This window comes from Monodelphis domestica, chromosome 2, assembly GCF_027887165.1.
Source record: "Monodelphis domestica isolate mMonDom1 chromosome 2, mMonDom1.pri, whole genome shotgun sequence".
Taxonomy (NCBI): domain Eukaryota; kingdom Metazoa; phylum Chordata; class Mammalia; order Didelphimorphia; family Didelphidae; genus Monodelphis; species Monodelphis domestica.
The window spans coordinates 362,234,799-362,251,832 of record NC_077228.1 but is presented as its reverse complement, the minus strand read 5'-3'; the positions used below and the strand labels follow the sequence as shown (position 1 = coordinate 362,251,832).

The 17,034-nt window shown below is 33.3% G+C and overlaps 1 protein-coding gene across 1 annotated transcript in view; it reads left to right on the top strand.

Moving 5' to 3' along the window:
• Nucleotides 1-17,034, top strand: part of ASCC3 (activating signal cointegrator 1 complex subunit 3) — a 411,239-nt gene that overhangs the window by 369,962 nt on the left and 24,243 nt on the right. The window contains exon 37 of the mRNA XM_056818622.1: nucleotides 12,487-12,711. Coding sequence (XP_056674600.1) covers nucleotides 12,487-12,711 — 225 coding nt within the window. The remainder of the gene's footprint in view (nucleotides 1-12,486; nucleotides 12,712-17,034) is intronic.

Genomic DNA, 17,034 nt, shown 5'->3' with positions numbered 1-17,034 from the left:
TTTCATAATGCCTCCCTCCTCCCCTATATGAAATGCCTTCCATGCAGCTTCTTTGGCAGTGTAAACCATACTTAAGGACCCGATCTGAGTCTGACTTCTTCAATGAACCCTTTACTGACCATTCCGCACATAACACTTATGCCTTGGCTGTTGATTTGACAGTAAATCAGTAAATCATATATTGCTACATGACAAATATTGGGCTGTTTTGCATCAAAATTTCCTTACTAATTTGTTATTTAACTTTGACTTATATATTCCTTAGCATCAGCATCATTGCTGACATTTAGGTAGCACTTAACTGTGTGCCAGACATTGTGCTAATCATTTTACAATATTATTTCATTTGATCCTTACAGCAATTCTTAGGAAGTAGATGCTCTCATTATTCCCATTTTATAGATGAAATTGCTAACTTCCCTGAGGAGAAAGTTCTGCATGTTCTACTTTTCAACCACTCAGAGCACTTAGAATGACCCTGTCTATACAATAGATACTCAGGAAATAGTTGTTATGTGAAATAATTTTTACAGGTATATTTTAATATCAAAGGGGGTTTTGGCTAGTTTTCATTTTTAAATCTCAGATAATTTTTTTTAGTTGTTTGACCTCCAGGAATGCCAAAAAGAAAGTGAAGGAATATTTCCAATGAGAAAATAAAGTTATATGAACTTTAGCAAAGTCATAAAAAAAGGTTTTATCAAGCTCTCAAAAGTTGTGAAGAGTTATGATATTTAACCTTAAACGATTATTATATAAATTGACACAAATATCACTGTTACTTTTAGTATTCAGTTGTTTAATCCTAAGATTCTTATTAAAAAAATCTAAACATTTTTTAAACTGCAAAACATTTTCATTACATCCTTCAAAAGCAAGGCCTTTTTCCCCCCCAAGTTTCATCAAAGAGCAATTTTTTAAGGTCTTAGCTATAAATCCTGGAAAATAGGAGTTTCTGATGGAATTGTTATCACTGAAATTATTTTAAGTACAACAGCCCTAGTGGTACCTACTATTGCAAGATCCCCTAAAATCCAGCTGTCAGCCATGTGGTCAATTCTCACAAAGGGGGGAAAAGGCGTTTCCTCATGCTTATATTTGTTTTGGGCACATAAATCTGCACATGCCTAAATTTTGCTACAGGCCAAATGTATCTCTATAAGTTTGAGATATTCTTATAAATCATGCACACACCCACAAATATAAGTTATAAAAATCAAATACCCATCAATGTTCTAAGAAATTGACATTATATCTGTCATTTTAAAATATTTTGTCATCTCTACATCATAACATTGTTTGAGCCTTTTGTTTTGATAAATGATATTATGGACACATTTTAAATGAGACGTTAATATTCAAGTAATTAGAATTTTTATTGTTCATTTTGAAGCAAACGCTATTTAACAACATAAGGCACCTTTCTCATTTCTATTATTTTTACCTAGAATCTTATTAAGTTCATTCATAATTTACCTTGAAACTGTGAATTAAATTAAACCTTAATTTACAGGTTGGCTATAAATGCTAGATAACTACAGTATATGATGATTTTTTCTATTATTATACTTTCATGTAGGAATTCTATATGGAATTAGACAATTTCTTTTATCTAATAAATACCTTTAAGAGAACTGCTAATTATTACATATTGTAAACAGAGCTAATTGGGAATTTGGATAGGTTCAATTAAAAATTTTTCCATCTTCCTCTTCCTAGTTGCTCCCTTAGGAAAATGTTAATGATTGAATATAAGGCATTAATTTACCTTGAGGTAATACAAAAGGAAAAAAAAGGAATATATAATACATTTTCTTTTTTTCTTTTTTGCCCTTTGGTTTTCCTGGACATAGTATATCAAATGTTGGAATGTTTTTCAGATGTTATTATAAAAGTGATATATGTAATATCTAGGTAAAGAATAGTGAAAAATCAGTGAAATTAAAATGGACCCTAGCAGGGAAATTTACTGAACTGCGTTCAATAAAGCTTCAGTGGCCAAAAGAAGGCACTGGAATGTGAGAAACTAATTTTGGTTTGTTTTAACGCCTCAGTATGTTACAAATTAATCAAGTGCTACTTAAAGTCTAGAACTCATTAACTTTATAAGTTTTACTTTTCCCATGACAGAAATTAAGTTAAAGCATAAAGCTTCTTTAGTCTCTCACATTGATCAGGCTACAGCCTCTGCTGCACAAGTGCCCTCTTATCTGCTATTTAGTAAGTTAAATGGAGGCAGTGGGGTGTGCAGCTACATAAAAGTACTAGTTTTACTGTTATGTAATATTTTCTGAGACAGTATAAATTCATGTTGGCTCTTAATTTCAGATTAAGTTTACTTGTGGAAAAATGCTATATTTTATTCAGCTTATGTAATAGAAAGACAGATTCTGATATCTAGTTAACAATTAGTCTGACAGTAACTTTTCTAGAAGGAATAGGCAAAGGCAGGAGATAAAAGTATAAGCATCCACTAAGTAGGATAATGGGCAAAGTTGTTTTACTATGGGTCTTAAAAAAAAAAGTCATATGGAATGAAATCTCTTGCAGCCTCACCTCTACCCAATTGTCAGCAAAACACTGAAAGAAATTTCACTCTTATTCTGTATTTGCCTGTATGAGCAAGTAGTTGCTATAAAGTTGTATGATGTGAGGATTTGACTAAAGCATTATGTGAGAGCCTGAATCACTCACTACTAACTAAAATAAGTATAGTATGCAAACAAAACAGAGTAATACACATTTCTGGACTTTACATGGGGTAGCTAAGTTCATGGCATTTGCAGAACAGATTGAGGTTTGTAATGAAAAGGAAAATGAAAATGAAAAATACTGAGTGAACAGCAGGGCCCATTTGATGTGATTATGAAGGATGTTTCTTTATTCTGTCTTTTCTTGTGCAATCTAAAAACAGTAGCAGGGGGTTACAAGCAGAGTTCATCATAGGGTTGTCAATCACTGTCATTTAACATTTGCAGTAGAAGATGTCTTTATTCCAGGACAGCTGGGCAAATCAGAGAAACAGATTTGCAGTTAGTAGTCTGTCCAGCCTACACTAAACAAACAAGGACAGGGCAGACATAGCGGCCTCTCACATAAAAATATAATGGACTCTGCTGACCTTGGTGCCCTCCTTTCAGCTTCAATCCCAGTTGCATAAAAGCTTCACTCCCTATTCTCAATTTCCTTTAATTACCTACATGATGCAGATAAGAAAATGAACCTCACTTACAGTCAACGATCACACAGGAAATTAAGTAGAGAAGTTGTTTAAAATTAGAGGAAGGTTTTGGAAGTAAATGCATGTCACATTGTTGAAGAAGCAGAGGGGGGGTTGGGGGGAGAGAGAGAGAGAGAGAAAGAGAGAGAGAGAGAGAGACAGACAGACAGACAGAGAGACAGAGAGAGAGAGAGAGAGAGAGAGAGAGAGAGAGAGAGAGAGAGAGAATGAATATATTTGTTTCTGGAATGCTAGGTACAAGTACTGTTCAGTGTCAACCCTATGGCTCTTTTCTGTTTCTCTGAACTAAAAAGCTAACCTCAGTGAAATATCTCCTTTATAAATATTCTGAAAAATCCAGAATGAAATCCTTGAAGGAGTGAAGCAAACATGCAACATTCTAAAGGGCTTAGAAAGATGGTGACTTGAGATTCCAGGAATAAATGACCACAGTTTTCACAAGAGATTCTGGCAGTGAGATTGAGGATTAAAAAGCAGTTGTCTTCAGTCTGTCTTCATTTTTAATCTGCATCTAGACTAAGTAATCATATAATAAAATGCTAACTAATATTTTTAATCATTCTAGGAACTTAAATGCTTTTCAGTTATTTTACTTTTATTTTTAAAAGCATTGTAGAATTTAATTAAAATAACTTATCCCGTGCACTTTTTCTTCTAAGAAGTTTTACCAGGTCTAGGAAAAAAGGGTTCATTCTTACTGTCTTACCACAGTCATTTCAGTTAGTTTTAACTAAGGTACACTGAAAAGAGCATTTTCCCATATCACATTCAGAATCACTTGCCTTTGTGAACATTTAATTAATATGGATTTGAAAGAAGTCTGATTGGAGATTGGAGTCTAAAGCCCACAGTATCAAATCTATAGTTCAAGAGGGATACAAAACCCTGAATATTTTATCTTTAATTTGACGGTCTCTTTATAGAATACACAATTATGAATGCATTCTCCTATTATGAGAGCATTGTCTTTCAGAGAACCAAAATGTTCAGTGACCCAGTTACAGAAAGTATTTGATTCTCAGAAAAAATCAACCAAAACTAGTTATTCATAAAAATAAGTATGAATAGTATCAGTTTGATGAATATTTTATTTTAAAGAAGGTTATTTTATTTTTATAGCTTAAAATTATATTTTCAGAAACATAAATGCTTTTGGATGATTTAAAATACAAATTTCCACATGAAGCATTGTAAGCATAACTTTATTTGAAAATCAAAATGAAAGGATTGGACTAAATCATTTCCAAGGCCTCTTCCAGTCTTATATTTATGGTTCTTTGATCCTTTGTCTTATAAAGCAGGAAGCCTTAGAAGCTGAGTCAGTATCCTTGAGGCTATCAGACTTGGTCTAGATCAAGTCCCCCCAAGTAACTTTCATTAGCACCTTCTATAGAATAAAACACAGACTCTTTTCAGGATATCCCCAATTAAACCAAAATAGAAATTACTATTTAAAAATTTTCTTGATCACTTTTCTTGAACAAAAGATACAAATGAACCTGCTACCACGTTCATTTACCACTCCAGGGGGAATTCCTGTATTTTTTAATCCTTAGAATCAGTAGGAGTTGTGCTTTTGATTAGAAACTGATATTTGCCTTAAGCAGACTATTTAAAAAAATAAAAATCTAGATATTATCTTATAAACGCTAATAATGAAATAGAATACCTGTTGAATTCCATAGTCTTTTAGTGTACTATAGATGAGGATATGGATATCTCTTTATCAGTATGGTCCTTGTACAAAAAATAGTTAGCCTGCCAAATGGCCCTGATTTTAAAGCCTTTCTGGTCTAATAGAACCTGCTAAGGCTTCTCTGGTATTGGTATAACCTTCAGGAGAGGGTCCCCTCCATACCATGATGAAGCATTTAAATTAAACCTTTTTTGCCCCGTAAAGTGTGATGATCACAAAGCATCTATGGTGCCAATCTTAACAATGAAAAAAGATAGCATGTTAAAAGATGGAGACAAATTTTAGGTAAAACCTCCTAGAGTACTGTAAAAGGGGATTCTTTATTCCTCTTCTAATTTAATGGGGGACCTGGAGGTCTTTTTATCATAGATATGTATGAAGATATACCAGCCCACAATGAAAGGAAGTGGAAACCAGGGAGACCAGAAATGATGTACAGAAGAATACATAAAAGGCCAGCACAAGGACTGAGGAGGAGACTTAATTGGGGCTGATCTTGGGACACACTTGATTGGAGTTAGGCTGTATTGGGTTGGAACTTTATGAGGTGGTTGTTATTGATCAGTTGATACAGTTATAGGCAGATGTAAAGAGTTATAGGGAATTATAGGTAGCTAGTTAGGCAATTTTTCTCTCTACTTCTTTCTTATATTTCCCTCCTTTTATTATATTCTCATTAAAACAAAAATTGTTAAAAGCTGCTCTCTTGTCAAACTCCTAATTTAACCCTTACAGTACCAAATCAAGAACTTCTGGATTGTACTATATTGATAAGTATCGAAGCAAATATGCAGCTCTTACTTGAAAAAGTAATATGAAATTATCTTCTAGGTTTCCTCCATAACTAGAAGAGTAAATGCCATCATTTTCATGTTGACCTTCACCAAAATTCATCTAATCTATGATGAATGATAAAGGTTTTGGCTTTGTTTCAATGAAAATAAAACTAAAATTTCCTGAATTTTAAAGATACCTTTCAGTTTTCTGCAATAGCGATTTACAAGCAGTATCATGGATTCTTCTCTTTATGTCATGCAGTGTCCACTCTCAGTAATGCAAAACAGGTTCTAGCCTTACCATCAGCATCCCTTTAGTTTTTAAAGCAAATGAGATGTTCATATTTGGTCATAGAAGCCACCTGTCATGTTGCAGAATTGGGGTGAGGGAGGTTGGGAAAGTATACCACTTTTAGCTGAATATTAAACCCTTTTTAAGTAATGGATCTTTCCTAAAGTTAGAATTGCTATAGGAACTCTGCTATCAGCATTATTGCCCAACTCCCTGTGGTTATGCTGCATTGTAACTGCCACAGGAAAAAAAATCATATTTAATTGATTTAGATGGCTTTTAGTCAAAGGAATTGGAAAGCCACTAGCCAAGAGAAACTGTAGCATGCATTAAATACAGGGATGCTGGATTGGCTACTTCAATCAAATGAATTTGTTGGGATAATGTCCACACTATGATTTTACTTTTTCATTTATAGACTTACAAATAATTTCCAAAAAGTTGCCTACCACAAAGAATTTTATCTGACCCTGAAAATTAACCTTTGCTCACCACCAGATACATCATCTCCATGATATGATACTTCCAGCTATGAACAAGTTCACTTTTTTTACTAAAGCTAAGAATTGTAATGATATTTTGGGTAGCTCAGATCTACATAATATGGTTAGTTTTATCATATTTAGGATGAAGAAAAGAGTTTCTAAATTACTTAGTTAGGTACTTTGTGTTTTGTTTTGTTTTGTTTTGTTTTAATTATGGCTCCATGTTAGAACTCACTGGCCTATATATGCAATTTATTTTCTTTTTAGGCCTAACCTAATTTCCTACATAACTTTTGACTCATGTCATTTTATGTAACTAATCATAGCTTATTGATTTTTTTTACCACTGGAAGTAAAATCAAATAGAATTTTATTATTTCATATGGACTGGAGAATTATCTAAAATATTGAGATCTTTGACCAATATGAAAGTGGATTTTGCGTGATAGTGCATGTATGTATATGACTCAGATCAAATTGCTTGCCATCTCTGAGCAGATGGAGAGAAGGGAACGAGAAAGCCTGTTTGGATCTTACAATTTTGGGGAAAGAATTTTGAAAATTATTATTACATGTAATGGAAAAAAATAAAATATATTTGAATTTTAAAAATAAAAATGAGATCTTTTTAGTAGCTAGTACATTCTGCAAATAATTTTGAAGTTTAGTCTTATGGATAGATTGGAGAAATTCCTAAATTATGCAGATTATTACCCCTTTTTTTAACCTTTGTTTTATCTTAGAACAAAAATCGAATAGCTTATAATTATATTCCTAGTTTCTTAATTGTTGGGAGTATCTTTCTCCTAATCCCTCAAGCTTGGAATCATTTTAGTCTCCTCCTTCTCTTTCTACTATGCCTGTTTATTCTGTTTTCCAATCTTAAAATTCTCTTCTAACAGTCCTTTAAGATCTAGAACAAGCCCTGCTTCATCTGTAGAACTTTCCTTCACAACTTCAACTCACATTAATCTGAGTTTTCTGAATTCCTATTGCACTCATTGTCTCTGCTAAATAATTTCTTAAACACTTACCTTCTGTCTTGAAATCATTACTGTGTATTTGTTCCAGGCAGAAGAGTGATAAAGGGTAGGCCACGGGGATTAAGTGTCATACAACTAGGGAGTATCTGAGGCTAGATTTGAACCTAGGACCTCCCATCTTTGGGCTTGACTCTCAACCCACTGAGCCAGCTAGCTGCTCCCTCTGCTTCATAATTTTATTAAATACTTCCATGTTTTATGATTGTTACATGTATTATTTTATCTCCACAATAAGTTTGTAAAGCAAAGTTCTCTATCTTCTGTCCCATTTTTATTTCTTACCCTAGGCACTTATTACATACTTGATAAATTCTATTAATTAACTAATGAAAAATCTGATGGCCTGTAGTAGTCTAATATGGATTGATCCACATTGTTACCAATAGCTTTACTCCTATATAACATGTCATGTCCACTTCCCAGCTGCTACCCCAATATAAATACAGAGAGTAATTGAACCAAAGAGAGAGAAACACTAAAGTAGATGAGAAATTACTACTACCACAAAAGTCAAGACCAAGAAAATGGTAGTCCTATGTGGAACTTGAGCAATAAGTAGAATACTTTAAAAAAACTAAAATTTAAAAGAGTTGTTATGTTAATTCAGTTTATTTAATTTTTATTGTCTACAATATGCAGACTGCTGTCTTAGGTGTTGAGAAAGATGTAAGTTTTGGTTGATATTTGTTGTCCTTAAATAGGTTAGAGTCCAGTAGGAGGGATATAGCACATTCACAAATAACTAACATATTCATACAAGGAGGACATAAATGTATATGCAATAAGTACATAAGTACATAAAAGAAGGTACAGAGTTTTTTGTGAGACTTTAAAGTAGTCCAGCCAAATGGTATGAACTGTGCTTTCAGTTTCTTGATGTTATACTTAGAAGTTATCTAGTTATCCTTAAAGTATCCTATATAAGTGACTCGCCCTCTCATCTGGTCAGACATCTTTCTGGTATCATCCATGTTCCATGTTCAGTACTTCATAGGCAACATATGCAGTCTATTCAGTCCTAGTGTGCATCTTTTATTGCTTCATAAGTGACCATCAATTTTAATTCCACTGAGTTTAGTTTTCAGCGACTTATAACTGTACAACATCATCAAAAGGGCATTGTTAAAGAGAAAAGGACCCTTATTTCTGGGAAAATTTATGAGATCATTAAAAGCACTTTGTAATTTTTCCTTCCCTGCTCCTTTTCAGTTCTTGGTCCAACTCAGTGTTCATTCTAAGAGATAGATGATATCTATTTCTAAGAGATAGTTAAGAGAGATGTTCATTCTTCCTAAAAGACAGATAGGCAGTCAAACAGATAATCTCTACAAATTGCCTGTCCAACTCATGGTCTAGATAATGAACATTTTGCGTCTACTTTTTTTCCTGTGTAGAATTCACAATAATTCTTTTGCTTGATTAAGGATCTCATTTAGGAGACTTTACATTGCTTTGGAGCTTGATATTATCAGTTTCCTGTCATCTCCAAATAGGAGCATCTAGAAGACTGCCAACTAAAGGGAACGTACTTTCTATTTGATCTTCATATTGATCATTATCTAGGATTGAGGTAAAATCATTAATTTTGACAAACAGATGAATAAACAAAAATGTATTGAAAGTTTACTGTGTGTCAAGAATATATGCTAAGCTCTTGAAAAAAGCATGGGAACAGTTCTAATTGTGAAAAACAAAAGATATAAGCAAGAAAACCATTATTTGAGGAGCCTACATTAATAAAGCATTTTTTTTCAAAATCAAGTGCTTTTTTATTGTCACACTGTAAGCACATTGGATCTTGTATTCGCTAGACCTTTCAGTCAGTTCTGTGCCTGCAAATATTGTCTGCCATAGAAAATCATTTGTAAAGTTTTCCTGTTCTCTTACCTTCATGAAGAATATCTCTAAGATAGGTGGATAGGTGGATGGATGGATAGATAGATGGATGGATAGAAAGGGTAGAATATATGTATATATATCAGGCATATACAAATACAAATGGATTATTCCCCCCCAAAAAAATGGGAAGTAAGCAGGTGGAACAGGAGTTATTGATATTATCTTTATACTTCTGCAGGGGTGGTGGGACTATATTAGTAAAGTCCTTGGGTTTTTCCAAGCATGTGGTATTCTCCCATCAGGAGAATCCCATCATTCTCCCCTTCAGGCAGCTAGATGGCATAATGAGGATGAATTCTGTTGAATGTGGAGTCAGTCAGAAGTCCTAAACCCAAATCTGGCTTCAGGCATTGACTAGCTGTGTGACCATGAGCAAGTCATTTAACTTCTTTTTGCCTTAATATCCTCAACTGTAAAGTGAAGATAATAATAGTACCTAACTCCAAAGACTGTTGAGAAAATACAGTGAGATAATTCATAATGCACTTTGCAAAGCTTAAAAGCACTATATAGATGCTAGTTTATTCCTAAATGTCCATCAGGTTGTCACTTAAAACAGTTTCTCTTAAGTGCCCTTAGAATGTTTTGGCTTTTTTAACAACATTGGTTTGATCTTCATTCATGAATACAGAACTGAATAGGAGTACAGGATATTCTAGTCCTATTTAGGAGTCTGTGGAAGAGATAGACAAAAATGGGAGGCATTTCAAGAAAACTGAGCTTTCCTGAAAAGGTGCAGCCAGTCACAAATCAGAATAATGAGGCTCTAGGGCAGAAATTCCTCCAAGGCTTGTTCTCTGATGTGGGCAGCCAGATGGTTAGTGAGTGAACTCTTTTCTGTTATTCCTTGTGGTGATTCATTTAAATAAGGCAAACTTCCTTGGCAAATATTAATGGTCTTTGTGTCTATTTTGTTATCCATTTCCCCTTTTTCAGCATCCACATCTTATTTAGAGCATATGGTTATTACCTTAATCACTTATGGTATCGTCTTCATTTTTCTTTACTCTTTTTCAGTATAGACTTTGAGCTTTACTCTAAGAGTCAGGTGTCCAACAGTACACAAGTGGTGATGATTAACAAGGCATTTCCTCTCTGTTAAAATATAATAAATTTTATTTTTTGTGATTTTAGTTCATTCTGACTTGACTATTCTCAAAGAAAGTATATTAATTAATTAATGTATAAAGTATATTATATAATTATATATTTGTATTATTTAATTTATTATATGTACATTTAATTATATATTTAATTGATTATATATAATTAATATATAAAGTATATTAATTAATATTAATGGTAGATAGGTTTGATGCTTAAAAGATTTTAACATCTCTCTTTTCTTACTACTGAACCATGAATCTCAGCATTTATCTCCTTTCTACCGTATGCCTACCTTTTCATTGAAATCAAGTATTAAAATATATATGTATATTGAATTTTTAAAACCTCACCAAATTCATTTTAAAACTTTTCTACCTCTGCAAAAATTCTAACATTAACGGTGAAATTATTTTTACAAACTCAGTTTCTTCTTACCTGAAATGAAGAATGATGATCCCTGAGACCTCCTCCTAAAATACCCTCTAAAATTCTATGATTCTAGTAAAGTTTCTGAAATGAGCAATATTTCTTTTAATTTATATGCTGAATTTCATTATAAGGATAGATCGCAAATATTTTTCACATGATTTTTTTCTAAGTTCTTGTAATGTATGCTTTGTGGAAATTATGGGTTCAAGAAAATGTATATATATATATAATTCATGCATGAAAGAATGAGGTTATGCATAAAAGAAAATGAGGAGTAGGGGAAGGGATGTAGTGAATGGTACAGAGTACTAAATATCATATAATGAAGCCTCTAAGGGGTGCCATCAGTAACTTCCTTCACATCCAAGAGTCAACAAGAATCAAACAAGTCAGAGAAAAGGGGATAATTGTAGAACAAATAACTGATTTAGTTAAAACTATATGTAAAGAATAGCTCAGTTATCAAGGGCAATGGGGTGTATCTCAAATAATTGCTTTTTTAAAAGTAAGATTCCATCTTCACATAACACTAGTAGCCAGGGCTAAAAAATATATATTTAAGAGAAAGAAGCCAAATTCTTCTAGAACATAACTTGCTCATTAACAAAACACTAAACTATATTTTTGATAACATTATCAACTTTCTGATTTCTGTAGTAATCTAATTACTGGAGGGGAAAATATGTCCCAGGCTAGGGATTCCGACCCAGAAGTCTATAAATAGATTTCAAGGAGTCTGTGAACTGGGATGGGGGAAAATACCTTCTTTTTTACTAACTTTTGCTTTCTTCTCTAATTCTTTATGTTTTACATGTGTATATACATACATATTTTATTGCAAATATCTAAAAACACTATTCTGAGACATCCTTACTAATGCTAAAAACTGAAGAACCCCTGTGTCAGGTGGTTGAAGATGACCTCATTTAGTAGCTGAAAGACCAATGACCCCTCAGATACACAGTTATTCATATAGGGTGTTTTGTTGAATGGTCTGGGGTACGACTTCCTCCCAAGAGTATATTTAAATTTGTGGAAAGGGTCATTTCTGTGTTTCTGTCACCTCACAGTTTCATAGTGCTCTTATAATTCATATGCGATGACATCATTCAACTTAGTTTAACAAACCTCATATAAATTGACCTTCAAGCTTTGCTTTGCCTTACTTTGACACTATGACTTGAAAGACAAGGATGAAACCCAGGTTAACTCTCAGGTTAGGAGTGACTCCAAAATATTTTCCTCATCTCTCATTTATTTAAATTATTCTTTAAACTATGTGCTGCCTAGTAATACACAAACATATCCAAAAGACTTCATATCATCATCGCCTCTGTTGATATTCAAAACAGTTACTTTAAGTAAGCAGAAGTCTAAGAAATATGGTTGTAGGCCTAATTTCCACAAGTTGTTTCAGTGAACAGTCTGAAGCAGAAGAACTGTTTTATTCTTAGGTCATGAAAGAACTACATATATAGATATATACATATGTGTAATTTTGGCATTTTTGTTTTTAAGGATTCTGAAGAATATGCAGATCTGCCAGTGAGGCACAATGAAGATCAGATGAACAGTGAACTGGCAAGGAATCTCCCCATTGAAGTGAATCCTCATTCATTTGACAATTCCCACACAAAAGCACATCTCCTGCTGCAAGCTCATTTCAGCCGAGCCATGTTACCATGCCCAGATTATGGCACTGACACTAAAACAGTGCTGGACCAGGCTATCAGAGTATGTCAGGTATGACAATCAATTTTTATACTTATTTTTTCTCCTTAGGAGTTACAATATTTGTCATTTTTAAGGGAAAATATGCTTTACTTTTGAAATTTTTATTTCTATGTTATGGTTACATTTACTGAATTAAGTAAAAATAAGACAGAAACCAAGTTATAAAACCGCAAATGAGAAATCTGGTTATTTCTGCAATTAAATATGTAACAAATATAAATGGGCATCTTTGACTCCGCATATTAATTCAAAGCCAAATAGGTGATTCATCCAAAGAAGGATCTATTTGTTTTTTTCTTTAAGACTCAGATACTACTTTTATTATTTTAGTCGATGAGACTTAAAAATTGATTTCTGTGAAACTGCAAATTAAATTTAATGTTTCTTAATTTATTTATACCAAAGTACCATTAAGAACTCCATAACCAGCTGCTTATAGCAAAAGTTTAATGCCTTCAATTCTAGTTTCTTAGATTATACAAACTTGGTGAATTATTATTTATAATAGTATGGTGAAGGAAATGTTTTCATCATTTTTGATATATAGGAACTATAAAATAATTATTTTTCTAAAACATGGAAAGAATCCATGAAAATGAACTTGTCATCTATTATTGTTATGCTAATATGCATCTTTTAAGAGCCCTTACTAAACTAACAGTCCCAGGAAACAAAAAATCAAAATATGATTCTAGCAGACATAAATATTTTTGACATTGCTTTGTGACTAACTCATGGTTTGTGTCTGTGTCTTCAAGATGATTTGCTTCTTGTTAGTTACTCTTTAAAAACTAAAATTAAAGATCCTAAAGTTTTAGAAGTAGGGTAACAATGTAGGACCTGTACTTTTTTTTTCCTAATCATTGATCTTTTGGTGAATTTCAAAGTATTATTTGTTTGTTTATAAACCTACAAGTATGTACAGACACATATAAGAGAATTAAATTTTTTACCAAGGGAAAGTTAAATGTTCACTGTATATGCCTTTTGTTTGCCTTCCTTTTTCATCAGGCCTCTACCTCAGGTCTTAAAAACTATAGGAAAATTTAAAAGAACAAGAGGATTTCAGAGAGAGGTTAGTCTTTAAGCTAATGGTAAGGGAGAAAGTTAAGAATGGTCAGGGATTTTTTTAGTTTCTCTTATGTGTTTTTTCTTAGTGACAGGATCTTCTTGAGCATTCATTAGTGATTTAAAGAGCAATAACATTGACAGTCTTAAATGTTAAGCCTTTTTTTTTTTGCCCAGCTTTTTCAGCCTAACGGAACTACATATATATAGTCTATATATTTACACTGTTAAAGCTGTAAAGGAAGGTCTACTAGCTCTGGCCTTTAAACCTTGATCTTCTCACAACTCTTTAGCCTACAAACTTGTGATAAAGATAAATCATCAGGGAAGAGGAAAGAAATTTTCAGGTGACTGATGGAAAACTTTGGAAAAGTAAATAGTTGATAAATTTTTCCATGACTGGCTCACCATCTTTCACCCTGAGCACTAGGCACTGCAACTCTTAATAGGCACATGTATGCTGTGGTTTTTGTAAGTATTTGTTTAAACAGGGCTTTTTTTTCAGGCAGCAATTATAGAGGCTGGTGGAAAGTTATAATGTGTTGTGCTACTACTACCTTCACGGGACAGTGGCATGACCTTGTGGTCTGAGGACAGGATTAAACTGTGAAGTTGGCTCCCGTGCTACTCACTCCAAGTCCTTGGGGAAGTCATTTAACCTCTGCTACCTGGGCCCAACTAACATCTTACACTGATCATATATTAATGTTTATAAAGTCAACAAAGATTCCGGGACTAAAAGAAGTGGGCAAAGCTTGGGAGTTTAAAGATCTTAGAAGTATTTTCTTATTTTTCCCTTAACAAGTGTGAATCTAGTTTCATGGAAAAATTCTAACCTCTACTTCAGCAGATGTCCTCATACTAGATAAAGAGAACCATCTACAAAGAAGTCAGTTATTGATTTTCCTGACTCAGAAACAACCTGGACAAACCTCTTACACACCGTCTCACCCCTCCAATCCTATATCAGTGAGATTGTGAATGGGTTGTCTGCTCCTTTTTCACATTTGAATATTATTAGCAGTTGTCCCTGTAATCCACCAAATTCAGAGCCTTGTGACCATTGCCCCATAGCTGTACATATACACATGTGCCCACACTCACTCACACAGACTTATCAGCATACAATACCGTAATATTTCACACATGATTATTTTCCATTTTTTAATCATTATCAGCTATTTTGAGAAATTTTAGCCATTTTCTGTAAACATAATTTAGCATCTTAGTCTTGTTAAGGGTAAAATTAGGGTTGAGTCAATCTAAAATTCACAGTCCTTCACCTCTGGAAATGTTCTCTTGATTACATTAGCTAATAAAGTGTATCTTTCATTCCTGGCACATGAACTGAAATAATTTCAGTTCTAGTATACTAAAGAAAAAAGCCTCAACAATAGTCCTTCTCTATAGTTCACTGATGTGATGTGGCCCAGCTGGGCCACAAAGTTGTGACTGGCCTAAGCTTTCTCTCTTACACACACACACACTCTCTCTCTCTCTCTCTCTCTCTATATATATATATATATATATATATATACACACATACATACACACACATACTTTGAGCTACAGTGCTTCTCTGAATTGAAAAAGGAATGAATGATTAGAAAACTGAAATAATTCAAAGTTGATCTGATGCCTCGCATAGTTTACTGTAGCATAAAGATGACCTTGAGTTCTAAAAAGCTACCTTTGGAGCATCACCTCTCACAAATTAGATTCAGAGAGAGATGGGTTATATATATGAGCTATGAGGGCCTGCATAGCTAATTTTGGAAAGGACTATGAATTTTTTCCAACTACAATCCACACTCCACTTCTGACATTTTTATGTGTAAATCTGGACTTTAAAAATAGTGGGGCAATGGACTGAAAATACATTACTGATACTAATTTACCAAGCAAACTTGTGAAAATCACCTAATCTCACAGATTTGTAAAGAGTGGTTTAAAAGAGGTAGCCTATATCAGTCCTTCAGTTTAACTTCCTTTGACCAATAAATGCAAAAACCAAAAAGTAAATCCATATATGTTTGTCATTGTGAAAATTCAACATTTTTTTAAAAGGCCACTCAACAAGGCCACGAATTAGGGATATTATTTTATAAAAGTAAGTGGTGTTTTTCCTCTGTAAAATAAAATATAACATTCTCCACTTTCCAGAGCAAGAAATTCCTAAATTTAAACAATCATTATTTCTCTATTGAAAATAAGAGAGAAAATTTCAAGAAATCCCAAAAATTGGAGTTCAGTTCAACAACCTTAAATACCAAATATGCACAGTGTCCCAAACTAAATGACTTTCCCAGGGTCACATAGTTGGTAAGTGGATAAAATTGGATAAGAACTCAGGTCCTTCTTAACTCCAAGTCCAGCACCCATCTACTGTTCCCTCTAGTTGCCATCTTCAGAGCATGTGGAGCACTGTTAAACAATAAAAATATAATAAATGACCAATAATATAAAAAATAAAACAGGTTAATCTCTTCTGCTGTCCTTCAACTTAGTTCTGAAGTGATCTATAAATGACTTTTTTTTTCTAATGTTGTGAGTCTTGAATGTATTTGTACTGTAGAAGTCAGGTAAGACAGTGAGGGTAAAATGCCAATGGTATAGTGCTGGCAATTGTAAAATTAAGCCACCAGAAGCTAAATACATTCTTGTCACCACCATGAATCAACCAATTTTTTCTACAACAGATTTTTTTTTTTAACCCAAACTGTTCTGTAATCACTTGAGTTGGAGTCAGGCAGTATCTTAAGTTCATCTATTTTCCTGCTGTGTGACCCTGGGTAGGTCATTTATCTTAGTCTCAATTTTCCTCATCTATAAAATGGAATGATAATAATGGGACCTACTTCATAGAGCTGTTATGCAGATCAGGAAAAATAATATAAGCATTTCATAAATTTAAAATCTCTAAATAAATGTAGACATTGTTATTATAATAAACAATATCTAGGAAGAATCTACTTTCAAATAATTTGTATTTTAAAGAAGTAAAATAAATTCTGAGATTGGTTTGTGGCCTCAGAGACTTCCTAGCCATGTGATGCTGGGCAAGTCTCTTAACCCCAATTGCCTAGTCCTTAAACAGTATCAATCCTAAGAGAGAAGTTTTTATTATATATATATATATATATATATATTTACTTTGCCCTTTTTCTATCTATTTTACCTGAACAAGCTTGGATTTCTAATGGACCCCATTTTTATTCTTGGGATGATATTAAGCAGGCCAGTGTTGTTCTCTGATGCTACTTT